This window comes from Aythya marila, assembly GCF_965140915.1.
Source record: "Aythya marila genome assembly, chromosome: 1".
NCBI classification, from domain to species: domain Eukaryota; kingdom Metazoa; phylum Chordata; class Aves; order Anseriformes; family Anatidae; genus Aythya; species Aythya marila.
The window spans coordinates 59,286,594-59,299,987 of record NC_139042.1 but is presented as its reverse complement, the minus strand read 5'-3'; the positions used below and the strand labels follow the sequence as shown (position 1 = coordinate 59,299,987).

General features: G+C 38.1%; 1 protein-coding gene across 3 annotated transcripts; it reads left to right on the top strand.

Annotated features, from left to right (window-relative positions):
* The first annotated feature begins 1,633 nt into the window (after positions 1-1,633).
* ARGLU1 (arginine and glutamate rich 1) lies at positions 1,634-12,265 on the top strand. Of its 3 annotated transcripts, none has more exons than XR_014319104.1 (4): positions 1,634-2,252; positions 6,362-6,587; positions 8,421-8,995; positions 10,277-10,341. XR_014319104.1 is itself a non-coding variant. In XM_082779966.1 (4 exons), exons 1-4 carry the CDS (start codon positions 1,897-1,899, stop codon positions 10,439-10,441), a joined length of 831 nt encoding a protein of 276 aa, XP_082636092.1. In that variant the 5' UTR covers positions 1,636-1,896; the 3' UTR covers positions 10,442-12,265. The 3 variants fall into 3 exon arrangements, 1 of the variants encoding a protein (XP_082636092.1); XM_082779966.1 differs by having other exon boundaries at positions 1,636-2,252; positions 8,912-8,995; positions 10,277-12,265; XR_014319105.1 differs by lacking the exon at positions 10,277-10,341 and having other exon boundaries at positions 1,635-2,252; positions 6,362-8,478; positions 8,912-8,994.
* The last annotated feature ends 1,129 nt before the right edge of the window (positions 12,266-13,394 follow it).

Sequence of the window (13,394 nt, the reverse complement as noted above, 5' to 3'; positions counted from 1 at the left end):
AATTCATAAACACTTCCCTTTTGTTATTGCATATCCATTGTAGCAATACCTAAAAAAAAAAAAAAAAAGTAAAAAGAAATGTATTTTATTTTTATTAAGCTATGCAAAATAAGATGACAGGATGAAGAAAAAAAATCCAAACTTCTAAGAAATTACAGAAATCACAAGATGGAATATTCCTCTAAAAAATTTATCAGCATTGCATAGCTCTCAGGGCTTTTTAATAAGAGTTCTTTTCCAGGGGTACTTTCTCACTTACAAAGACTGGATTCTGGTAAGAGGCCTGTCGTTATCCTAGTACAGGTACTTAAATTGTGCTCCTATTAATTCAGAAGTTTAAACAAGCAGAGATGGAGCAATATAATAATGATTTAGAGCAACTATTTCATTTTATCATTTAATTCTACTACACAAGCTGACCATAAATTGTTCTGATATTGTATACTGCATCTGTATGCTTCTGAAGGAAAAATCAGTGATTTTAAAAAGGAATAGAATTCTGCAGTGCTAATTAATATTTCTTCAAAAAGTTAAATACTCTGCCCTAACAAGGATAAAACTATGCTTACAGTGCTTACTTTTAAAACATATTTATGACCCATAACTGATACTAAAGTAATTACTGGGTCCCATTTTTTCCCCCTATATTCCAAGCCAGGCCCAGCACATCCAATACTGAAGATAAGAAATTTAGAAAGTTTCTGTAATTACACTTGTTGAAAATTCACCAATTTCATCAGAAATAAAGGACAGTATCAGATGCAAATTTTGTTATGACAGAAAACATTAATGACTTCACGGCAGAACAAGGTTAAAACTCATACATGGATGCTCACTGAACCACTAGTTCATACTTTCCACCTGACTTGAACTGGCTTTTGTCAACGTAACTAATTAACAAAAGACAGCAATATATACATGTAGTCACCCCCAAGCAGGTATCAAACCAGACATCCACTGGTGCCAAGCTGGAGATTAGCTGCAGTAAAACAAATCCCAGTAAGTATGCAGTTCACCAGAGAAATGACAAAAATAATTTTCAAAATTTTATTGGGGGGGGGGGAGGGTTAAGGTTTTTTTTTTTTTTTTGTAACTTCTATAATCTGCAGGGGAACAGTACCTCCTATATTGACCCAACGTAAGTTAATTAAAAGAACAATCAGGGCCTGTTAAAGTTTCTGGTAACACAAGCGCAGTAACTCCGCTGCGCAGCACCTCGCCACAGGATGCGGTGGTTGCTGAAGTAAATCCCAACCCCCTGGAGAAGGGGGCGGGGGGGAACACCTGAGGGCGGCTCTGCCACGCTTCCCGCCTGCGGTCGGCACCCAGGACGACGCCCGGGGCCGGGCGGCCCTCCGTGAGGCCGACCGCCCCCCTTATCCCCCTGCCCCCCGACACACGGCCCCACAGGGCGCCGGCCCCACACAACCGCCCCCGAAACGGGTGGCGAGGGCTGCGCAACGGCCGGCAGCCCCGCGCGTGCGCAGAGCGAAACGCTGCCTGCCGGGCTCTCACTCCCGCAGCGCCGCCTCTCATTGGCCACCGAAGGCTGCCGAGCGGCTTCGTGCACCTCCGGAAAGCCGCCGGAGGTGGGGGTGGCGGGGAGGGGGAGCAAACGGCTCGAGCTGCGGCGCCGTGCATTGTGGGGCGGGCGGAGAGTCACCGCTCTGCTAAGGGCCGCCATCTTGTCTGCGCCCGGACTTGCTGCCGCTCTCGGGGCCCGCTCCTCGTCCTCGCCCTCGGCGCGCGGAGTGAGGGGACAGAGAGGGGACGAGGCGCCCGGCCGGGCGGCGCTGATGCGCCCGGAGCCTCCCCGTGCCTTCCACGGGCGCTGCTAGCGAAGGGGGCGGGTAGTCGGGCGGCCGCCGGCGCGGCCTTTTCCTCTCCTCGGCCGGGATGGGCCGGTCCCGCAGCCGCAGCTCGTCCCGCTCCAAGCACACCAAGAGCTCCAAGCACAACAAGAAGAACCGGAGCCGCTCGCGGTCCCGCTCGCGGGAGAAGGAGCGGGCGCGGAAGCGCTCCAAGTCCCGGGAGAGCAAACGCAACCGGCGCCGGGAGTCGCGGTCCCGGTCCCGCTCCAACACGGCCCCCTCCTCCCGCCGCGACCGGGAGCGCGAGCGCGAGCGCGCCTCGTCCCCGCCCGACCGCATCGACATCTTCGGGCGCACGGTGAGCAAGCGCAGCAGCCTGGACGAGAAGCAGAAGCGGGAGGAGGAGGAGAAAAAAGCCGAGTTCGAGCGGCAGCGGAAAATGTGAGTGCTGGGCCTGGGCTGGGGGCATCCCGGGGGGGTTGGGCGAGGAAGGGGGTGCGCTGTGCCGCAGGGCCTGTCTCGCCTCGCCTCCCTCCCCCAGGCTGGAGTCGTTTGCTCGTGGGGAGAAGGCGCCTAGGCCCTCGCTGAGGCCTAGCTTCTGCCTGTTTTCCCGCCATCCTCCCCTCTCCTAAAGGCTCAAGAGTACTAAAGCCGCCCACTCAGAGCGAGAGCCTGCTGCACGTCGCCTCCCTGTCACCCAGACGCGCTGCTCACTTCCTATCTGTCGCTCTCCTGCGCTGCTCTTAAACTTCTTTCTGCCTCTGAGGCCTCCGCGCCCCGCAGGCTTTTGTGCTGCACTGCCACACTTTCTGCCCCTCCCCTTCTGTGCGTGGTACTTATTATGCGTCGAGCAAAGGCATTTGGAGTTGCCCATCTTAGGGTTTCAAGAAGTGCTAAGCAACCATTGTTGTAACCTTGCGTTTTACTTTACTTTTTTCGTTCCTCTTCAAATGGGACAGTGAGATCCAGAGATTTGTTTTATATAAAGCTTTTCCTTTTTCAGTTTTCATTGTGGGGAATATAATAAGTTTCTGAAGTCCATAAAGATACGTAAATCATGTTTAATGTTGGGTGTACGTTTTAAAGTGATTGTTGCTGTACATTAAAGATGTCTAGCAATGTCCTTAAGAAAGGACAGTTAGGAAAGAGACCTTCAGCAGAGGTAACAACAGCTGCAAGAGTTGTGCTAAAGTAATTCTTCTTTGATGCAGCCCTCGCTCCTTAGAGCACCAAGTCTAGAGATAGCACTTGTATGTGTGAAGTCAACTAGTTCTGTTAATTTTTCGGTGGAGGTTGGAGTTTTATTTCAGTTGTGCTACTCTAATGAAATACTATTTGTAGTTCAGAAGGTCTGATCACCCTGAATTGTCACTTTTTTTTTTTTTTGGATAATTTACTTTCCTAACTTCAGAATTTGACAGTGATGTCATAGAAACTTAAATGTAGCAATACAAATGTACACAAAAACATCACATGCTTTTTGAATCATTAGCCCTAATTTTGCAGTTTACATTTTTTTTCAGAACCAAAATTAAAAAAAAAAAAAAATCCACGCACCTTCGGAATGTGCTTAACAATATGTTTAAAATATTTGATCTGTTTTGCTTCAGTGGAGTGCTTTGATTGAAAGTAGCCTGTTCATTCAATGAATTTGATGTAGCAACATACATTTCAAGTCTATTTTCTGCGATGTTTTCTATGCAAGTCAGAAAACTTTGAAATTATACTCATGAAGTCTCTTCTGCAGCATGAGTGTTTGGTTGATATTGGCAACAGAATAGTAAACTATTGAGTGAGAAACAACATTGGAAAAGGTTAGACATAGAATTTTGATGTTTCCAAAATGTATTTCAAATTTCAAAACCAGTATCAAACAATAAATCTTAATGCAGCATACAAGTGTGATATCTGAACTCATTTATAAATTGTGTTACATATACTCAGGAAATAAAATAAGTAATTTCTTGCTGACTAAATTAACTAGCAGACAATTTATATATCGAAAGTGACTTTCTTCTTGTGTCTGTTCAAATCTTAACACACAGCCTAACTCCTGATTTTATTTGTAATTATAGTTTTCTATAGCAAAGTTTTCATAAAAATGATAAATAAGCGTTGTTGTTTTCCTCAGAAATCTGCCAACTGCTAAGCATTTGCTTTTTTTTCAGATTTTCTAAAATTAGTTTTAGGAATTAAATGGAGCATACTAAAAATATTTTTACGTTAATGGCCTCTCTGTTTCTCTGGGGTTATTGCTCAGTAAGTCAGGGTGATAAACTTAAATCTGTGTATAATGTACTATAAGTGATTAAAAAAAAATATAGTTGATATCAACTATTAAATCACTGATGAGATATGTATCTTTGTTTGTAACTTGATTTTCTTGAGACACCCAGTAAATGGTTAGAAGTATATTGTCATTATCCATAAACATATTCATTATAAATGAATTTTGTGAATAGATTTTGATCTTACTCTGTTTCACTTCTTTTTGTTTCCAGTGCTCCAAGAAATGTAGTCCTGTATATTGAACAGTTATATTTATAAAACTGTCATTGCCTATGCTTGCGAAAAGATGTATTTGCTCAGTTTAGTGGAATACAAATGGAATTTGTGGAGGCGAGAAGAATGAAATTTGTGCAACGCACAGTGCTTGATTTGAATGCATCATTGATTGCTGAGGATATTTGAAAAGTTACTTTAGGCCTGAGCGTTAGGGTTTTTTTATAACTTTGTACTATCATTATTCAATTAGCTAACTTTTATTCTCATTTTCCTTAATATTAAAGGAAAGCTAAAATAATTGAATAAACATTTGATTGTGAGCTTTCTGAAAAACAGATTTCTAGAAAAGACTTATGTATCATTTCAGGACTGTAAAAGTACTTGTGACTGAATAAATAATGCTAAGAGGGAATATTTTTTTCTAAAAAAAGAAAGTTATTTGGTATATAAAGGGTATTAACCGATATATATATGTGTGTATATAAATAAAAAAAACTTTTGACCGTTATCCAACTTCCATCCAAAAAAGGCCTACAAGTTACTGACTTGGCAAAGACATGTCTGATGTATTTTTCTGGATACTGATGGGGACCTTTTTTCCCTTCAGAAAATTACCTCAGGATACTTTGTCACTTTAGAAAAAGTGAGCGCTGGCCCAATGTGTCATTGGAAAAATTTGCTATCTACTGAGAAATGGAAGAATAAATTTAGTCTTCTGGGGTTGAATGTCTAAGTTGGGATTTCCAAAACTTTTCAATAAAGGAGAGGGACTATGCGTTTGGTTGAAAAGATGTGTGAACAATTTCTGAGCCTTTCACCTTGGTATTTCAGCTGACTATCTAGATTTGCAGTCTATACTTCATAATCTCCTATATATAAAGTTCTTTTTACGTGTCTCGGTATAAATAGAAATATGCAAGAATTATGAAAATTACAGGATATTAGGATACTAACAATGATTGATGTCATTCTAAATTGTGGCTTTCTGGTGCTGACAGGCCACAAGATAGGTTTATAAGATTGTTTTGTATTTTATAGAATATTTAAAATGAAGGTTCAGTTTCAAGGTTTAAAAAGAGCAACATTCTCCCCCAAAGCCTGTAATAATCCTAAATGAATAGTGCCATCTTAAACATAGCTATACAGTATTCACTCTGTAAAAAGAACATAGTTAATATTTGGATATCTAATTGCCGTACTGTACTAGTGATTACTACCTGGAAGATATTCTTTCTTCATTTCATAATAAACCTGGGAATTGACCTAATCATTTTGTATCCTTTTTAATGAAAACTTAAACAGTGATCAAACTAAGTAATAATGTTGTTGCTAAACATATGTAAAGTAAAGTTGACATTTAAAAATGCTTCAAAATTTCAGGACATGAAAGACCGTAAAGGTTGCAAGTATTTTTTTAGTGCTTGGTGTTGGTATATTGTGTTTTGGATAATTACAGTGGAAACAGAGTGCTGCAGTAGACAAGTTAGAGGAGAGCTGAAGTATTTGAAATTTGATGAGATATTGGATAAGTAGATTGCAGAAACAACACCTAGAATTCTTAATAAATACTCAAATTACAAAATGTATCACTTCCGATTAGCTTGGTGCCACTGAGATGTTTGTTTTAAGACAAGATTTTGCAATATATTATGACTACATTTGAAACCATTTAAATTCCTAAAGGGTGAAGGATGACCAAACTTGGTGGAGAGGTGTTCTTTCCCTAAAAACTATGGGTTTTCGTCTAAAGAAGTAGTATGATAAGCTGTCTTCTTAAGCTTAACAGTCTAGAGATAAGGAGAGATGCTAAATATGGTATGATCTTAATGGTCCCTGTGGTTGAAACACAGGTTGCCTGAACGTTCACTACAATATGTTCTTCAGTGTAGGGAAAAACATTGAAATATCCAACGTATGTGAGAAAAGCATAAAACCATTAGAAGTTGATTCAGTAGTGTGGTTGGTGCTTTGCATTTGCAGGAGTTCATTTTACTGCAACCCTTTTTATTGATTAAAAAGGTAATCTTCATGTTTGCATTTTCTAGCCGTCAACAAGAAATTGAAGAGAAACTAATAGAGGAAGAAACTGCTCGAAGAGTGGAAGAGCTTGTGGCTAAACGCGTAGAAGAAGAGTTGGAGAAACGGAAGGATGAGATTGAGCGAGAGGTTCTCCGCAGGGTGGAAGAGGCTAAGCGCATCATGGAAAAACAGTTGCTCGAAGAACTCGAGCGACAGCGACAAGCTGAACTTGCAGCACAAAAAGCCAGAGAGGTAACGCTCGGTCGTTTGGAAAGTAGAGACAGTCCATGGCAAAACTTTCAGTGTCGGTTTGTGCCTCCTGTTCGGTTCAGAAAGAGATGGAATACTGCAAATCTAATTCCCTTCTCGTACAAACTTGCATTGCTGCGAAACTTAATTTTTAGCCTATTCAGAGGAGCTCACTGATACTTAAACAGTTACTCTCCTAAAACCTGAACAAGGATACTTGATTTTTAATGGAACTGACCTACATATTTCAGAATTGTTTGAAACTTTTGCCATGGCTGCAGGATTTATCAACGGTCCTTTCTTTTTTGGGGAAGGGTATTAAAAATCTGTAATTATGTATCCTTCATTTGTTTCATTTTGTTTACCTAGACTGTAAGAGGCTTTTGCCTTCAGTCAGGCAAAGAGCAGGGTCCAGCACTGAGCTGCAGTACCTGTCTTTAACAAATAGGTTTCTTACTCTCCATTCAAAACAAACATTTTCCTTGAGCATACATTGGACTAATTCTGGGACTTCGAGCATAAGCCCATCCACGTCTTCACGAAGGATCTATGTCCAAATCATTATTTCCATTTTTAATATCTACTAACAATTCCTTTTTTCCCTAGAAGTTATAAAAGAGCAGGTTGCCCATGTCTGAAGTCAAGCTGAACATGTGACTTGGGTTGTGTTTTTTTTAATCAGCAGCTGGAGCAGAAGCTGAAAATGTCTTTCTGTGAGACAGTAATTTGCTACTAAAGGCTTTGCCTGCCTGCCTGCACCAGTCATTCCAGGATCCAGAAATGTCAAGACAAACTTTAAATTGTGTGAAGAAAATTAGCAGTAAACAGTCATGTGTCAAGCACTTTTTTTACTCTGCACTTCATGTACAGTTTATTTTAAATGAATATATTGATTGGCTTACAAAAGGAGAGAGAGTAGCAATGAAGTTTTGCCCTTCATACTAAATGTGACCTGTCTGTCACAGAGTCTTTGAAATTAAAAAAAAAAAAATTACAACAAATATTAGGGATATTAAATAACATCTGTTTTTTTAAGTTCAAACCTTGACTATAAAAGAATTGAAGTTGAATTTAGATATTTAGATGTGTATATTCAGCAAATGCTTTATATATACAGGTTTTTGTTTTATCAGATTGATTTTTTTTTTTTAAGTGTTTTTGCTATAGTCAATATGATGTGGAGACGCCCCATCAGTTCTTTGCAATGCAGAATAAACTTCCATGCCTGGAGTGAAGTGTGCTAGCTAGTAGCTGGTTACTAGTCATAGTAAGAAGTTTTCTCTTCGTTTGCTTGCTTTGTTCATATTAACTTTTTTTTCTTACACAGACACAAACCTCTGGCTAACTTTAAATCTTCCAAATATTCAAATAATTTGGATATATATTATGTGAACTGAAACACCTCAAAATCTTTCACGCAGTCTTCATATTTATGGGTTGCATAAAAGAGTTCCATAAAATTCACCAAGAAAACAACAATTACAAGGCGTTATTTCCTGATCTTGCCTTTCCTGGATTCCAGAATTCCAAGTTCAGACTGCAAATGACAGTTTCATCTGTCTTAAAATTGTCAAAATATTGAATGTTAAGTCCATTCTCCCCATGAAGGAAGCCCATAGCTCCATGAAGTATGGATTACCATTTGTATTTTTCACTAACAGTAAATGTATTTTTCTTATTAATTGTTTGCCTTAGGAATGATTTACATATTTTTGTTCCTTCCTATCATAAACATCTGCATTCCTCAGCTCAGCCTTCCTTGTATGTTGTTTCTTTATAAATGGTTGAGCTGCTGATGCAGGTATTGCCAAGCTAACAGTACAAATCATTTTAAAGAGGAAGCTGGCGCGTATGGCAGCCGAGGAGCACACTCTGCAGGACACTGGACAAGACAGTAAATATTCAACTTTTAATGCTGATTAAAGGAGTATAGGTAAAGAATACGTAGGTATACTTAATTGGTGAGACAAACTATTCACTTTATTTATATTTTATATATTACTTTTTAATTTGGTAAATACTATCGAGTTTTTGTAGTTGTCCTTGTTGATTTGTGTGATATTAAAATTGTAGTAATAAACTGTCAGGATTCTGTGCTTAGGGAGGGTTTAGTTGGTTGCTGTTTGGACTGGGCGGGGATGATTTAAATTTAGTATGAGAGATGAGACCAGTTTTAGTGGCTGCACAATGTACCGTTGTGAGACGAGATTGGTGGCTGTAAAGCTGCCACTTTAAGTCAGTTCACGAAAGAATTCTGAGAAAGATTAGTGAACAAACGGAGTTGAATGTTATACTTTACTAACATCTTGCCCTGTCCTCCCGTTTAGGAAGAAGAGCGTGCAAAGCGTGAGGAACTAGAACGAATACTAGAAGAGAATAATCGAAAAATTGCAGAAGCACAAGCTAAACTGGTATGTAAAGACATAGTTAACAGTTTTATAGAGGAATACAGGTCTCTCTGCCTGATTTGCAACGTAATTAAAATAAGCAAATCAAAGCTTTCTAGAGTTTAACTTCTCTGTTGCCGGTTATGCTAGTAGCATTGCTGTTTCCCTTGAGAATAAGAAACCAGACACTTAGAATAACATTAATTGAAAAAATACTTCTAGCCGTTTATTAATTTGGAGGAAGATTGCTGCCTTCAGTATTTAAAAAATATGTTTTTAACTGTATTTCATGGGGAAGGGTGAAATAAGTTTGCAAACTTACTCAGCTTCTAGAACAGAAGTAACTTACTCTACCTTGTTGAGCAGGACAAGTATAAACTGGATTTGAGACTAGTATGTTGATAATGCAAAGTGCTGAAAGAGAATTTCAACGTGTGCTTAAAACTTCTAAGTTACAGAAGTCCGTTTTATGTTGATCTCCAAAATTATTTAAGCAGCTTGCTTCTTCATGCAGATATTCAGTATCATTTAGCTGATTCTAATCAATTAAACCAAACTCATTAATCAAATTAATCAAACATTAATCAAATAAACCAAACTAAGCTTTTTTTATCCTGTTTGAATGTTATCAGTGTGAATTGCTGAAGTGTTTATAACCTTCTTGAGTAAATATGATGTTTCTTAAAACTGCTTGAGCTATGTCTCGTTCAGATCACACTCTCCACTTTTTGTGCTTTATCCTTTTCCCAACCTTATATGGGGGAAACAGGATAATAAGGAAATCTGTTAAATGGTGTAATTAACAAAGTAAGAATCAGAAGACCATTGGAATAGCTCTAAGAATCTTAAGTCAGTATAAAGACTGACCGTGTTATAAATCAAATAGAAATTGCTTTGAATTAGGAGGGTCTTACAGATAGATCTTGGAGGTGGAGACCTTTGTTTGAAGGTCTGTTACTTTGTTATATTATGACTTCATCTGACATGACAGGTGTCAGGAAGATTTCTCTATTTATACACGGATTTTCATATTTCAAATGTAATGCATTGTTTGCATAGCAATGCTGAAAAACATTGTAAATAAGCATTCAAGATTTTGATAATGTTAGCTATGAATGTTAAAACTTTGAGTGTTTCTTCTAAACTCACTTTGTCACCATTTTATAAATAGTTCCATTGAACCAGCTATGGCATCTAGCTCAAATATGCTTGCAGTATGCAGGATTGGATATTGGATACAGACTTGTAAATTGCTGTTATGACTACAAAATATGTTGGCCTAAATTCTACCATTTTCATATGTAGGCTGAAGAACAATTGAAAATTGTTGAAGAACAAAGAAAGATTCATGAGGAGAGGATGAAACTAGAACAAGAGAGGCAACGTCAGCAAAAGGAAGAGCAAAAAATTATCTTGGGCAAAGGAAAGTCTAGGCCAAAACTGTCCTTCTCACTAAAGAGCCAGGATTAAATTGTAACTCTGAACTCTTACAAGGAAAAAAAAAAAAAAAGGAAACAAAAAACAACAACAACAAAAACTTTGTATGGTAGCTTCATGTTGAAGTGTTTTTTTTTTCTCTCAATTTTTTTTTTTGTCTTTTTTTGAAAGTCTGGAAAGTTAGCTTGTTCTAATAGGGGCTGTGCTCTGCAATTCTTAATTTTTTTTTTTTTTAATTCCATTAAGTTAAACCCTTATCAGATCATTGTTGCCTTTTAGAGGGAAATCTGTTCTCACATGTTTTGTTTCTGTATTAGTGGTCTGAAAGATCAGGTCACTATGAATTGTGGATGATCTGATAAGGTTTTAATTGACCTACTCATCAGAGTTTGACTCTGATAATTGACAGAACTTTATACTGGGTATTGCTGACTCTTTTTTTTCTTTTTTTTAAGTCAGTAAATACATGAGTAAATTGCCATGGTATTACTGGACCTCTGTGGCTTATTGTTAAATCAGTGTCCTATGATACTGTCCCATTGTTGCGCTTGATGTTCCTGATACAGGTAAGGAAATAGTTTGTCATTTCTGCTATGAATACATAGAGAGAGTTCAGTATTGTCTCTGTTAGATTTGTTTTTATTACATTGACAGCGTTCAACCAGCGTTCCCCATTGTGTAAATAAACCAATTTGCTGAATAAAGTGAAAGTCTTAAATTCATATGTTTAAGTAAATTTTTTTAGTACACTTCTATAAACAGCTGTAAGTGACAATTCACATTATTAAATTCAAGACTATAGTGGTATTTTTTTAATTTTGCTTTAAACTATTGTGGCTTCTCCTACTTAAAATGCAAAATTACACACAGTAAAAAATCCCTGCAGTTGTGAATGTTTTTAATGGCTGCTGCTGTTTTCATGAATGTTGTTTTTTTCTTCTGACAGAGACTTATTTCAGCTGTAGTATCATGTTTAAACAGCTGTATGGCTTACTGCACCCACACCAATACTTCAGTATCTAATCCCCTTCAGTTTGCCTCATAATATAGTATATTGTTATAAGTGAAGATCATTACCATATAATGAATCTGATGGATCCTAAAGGATTTAAAAATTAAATTCCCCCCCCCCAAATGAAAGCAGGAAGTAAGACTTTGTTTAAATGTATTGTTTTAGCCAGAAAGCAACTGTAATGCATATACAAGGTCTTGAATGTTATTCGCTTGTATGTACAGGTTTTATTTTGAAAAATTAAACTACAGATTGAAAACTATATATAAAATCCCCTTTATGTTTACAGTTTTACCAAAACCTGGAATGGTATGTCTTGTCCAGTTTAAAAACTTTTTTTCCTGTTGGTATGGAACATCTGTAGTAAACATAGGATGAAAAATATCAGTAGTTGCCTGAGCATTGGAATGTTGCTGGACAAAGATGGAAATAATTCCTGATATTCCCTACAGATCTGTTTCTGTAGATTTGGCAAATTAAATGTGAGAGCAAGTTGACTGTGTCACTGACAGCAGTATATTCAACATGCTTTGTGTGAAACCTGGGCTTCGGGGCAGATTGATGTGTATCTCTTTGTCCAGTATGTCAAGAAAAAAATGCAAAGACAGTAAAATACCTACACTATTACTGTATTTAAATTTGTTTCTATATATTGTATTTCAAGAGAAGGTTGAAGGTTGCTTAATGCATAAAAACAAAAAATGAAGCCAAATAAATTGTGTACATGACCTGTTGGTAGGAGCAGGTTTTATTTAAAGCTCAACTGATACCTGTATTTCTAAAACAGAAAACAACCCCTGTTCCCTTAAGAGAAACAAGCTATTAAAAGTCAATACTCAAACAGATCTACGCATTTTTTGTTTCCTCTCCTCTTCTAAAATTGAGAAGCTACATTCTCATACATGCAGCTGGGGTATTAGGCCTTTATGTCCTACGTCACCAACTTGCTGTCAAATAGTAGTAGTTGTTCTTTATACTTAACCTCTCCAAGCTTAAGTCACAATTTTATTTCTGTTCACACTTCTAGGACTACTCCATGGACAAAGTCCACAGTCAGAATTAGCCCCTTCCACAATTCCACAGCTTCTTACCTGTGATTCGTTCTCCCTTCTCTCAAAAAATAAAAACAGCTACATTTTTTTTTTGGTGTGGGGGGAGGTGGGCAGAAATATGTCAGTAAAAACCACTGTCTTTAATGTCTTAAAACACTCTTTAGTTGTTAGCATTTTACAGACCTGGAATGGGTGGATCTTGTATTTGCATTGTTCCAGGGTTTTCTTTCTTTTTTAAATTACTCTGGGACCTCAGGGATATTGTTGATTTCTAGGGAAATAACTCACACTTTGGAAGGAGGGTAAACTGACATTTGATGGTAAGAACTTCAGATGTTCTTGTTTTCCCCTGATACTCATCTAATGCAAAGTATGTTAGAATGTGGACGTGTATTTACGTAATGATTAAACAGTGTAAGCTTGTGTGTGTGTGTGTCAGTTTCTGTGAAGATATTAGTTTACCCAGAAAACATACTAAAACTGCTGTTACAGTATGTGTCAGGTGCTTGGTTTTTATATAATTTGTTTTATCTTACAGTTTGAACTTTAAATTTACAATTGTTGGTTACTCTAGCAGGTTTGTTGTACCATTTTTTTAATTTTTTTTCCCACTCTCCACAGTAAGCGCTTTTTTGTTGCCACCTGCCTTGAGCAGTAGTCAGTTTCCGTACCTGATAACAGAGGAGAGCTTAGTTTTTCTTAACCCTGTTCATAAATGTCCTGGAGAATTATTTTAATACCAGACAATGCTGCCATCCGGCAGATGCAGGAAAAAGTAGAAGACATGACAGCATTATCCTAGCATATCTGTATTTCATAATGGAAAGTTACTTTGGAGATTGAACTTCCCATGTGCGTTATCACTGTTATTTTTCCAAGTACATGTGGAAGGCTGACTGCTGTGAAATATATTGGAGAGTTG

Excerpts from the sequence above, each read along its gene's own strand:
- ARGLU1 (XM_082779966.1), top strand. The coding sequence starts at position 1,897 with ATGGGCCGGTCCCGCAGCCGCAGCTCGTCCCGCTCCAAGCACACCAAG. Across the intron at positions 2,253-6,361 it reads TTCGAGCGGCAGCGGAAAAT|CCGTCAACAAGAAATTGAAG; the intron begins GTGAGTGCTGGG and ends TGCATTTTCTAG. Across the intron at positions 8,996-10,276 it reads CAGAAGCACAAGCTAAACTG|GCTGAAGAACAATTGAAAAT; the intron begins GTATGTAAAGAC and ends TTTCATATGTAG.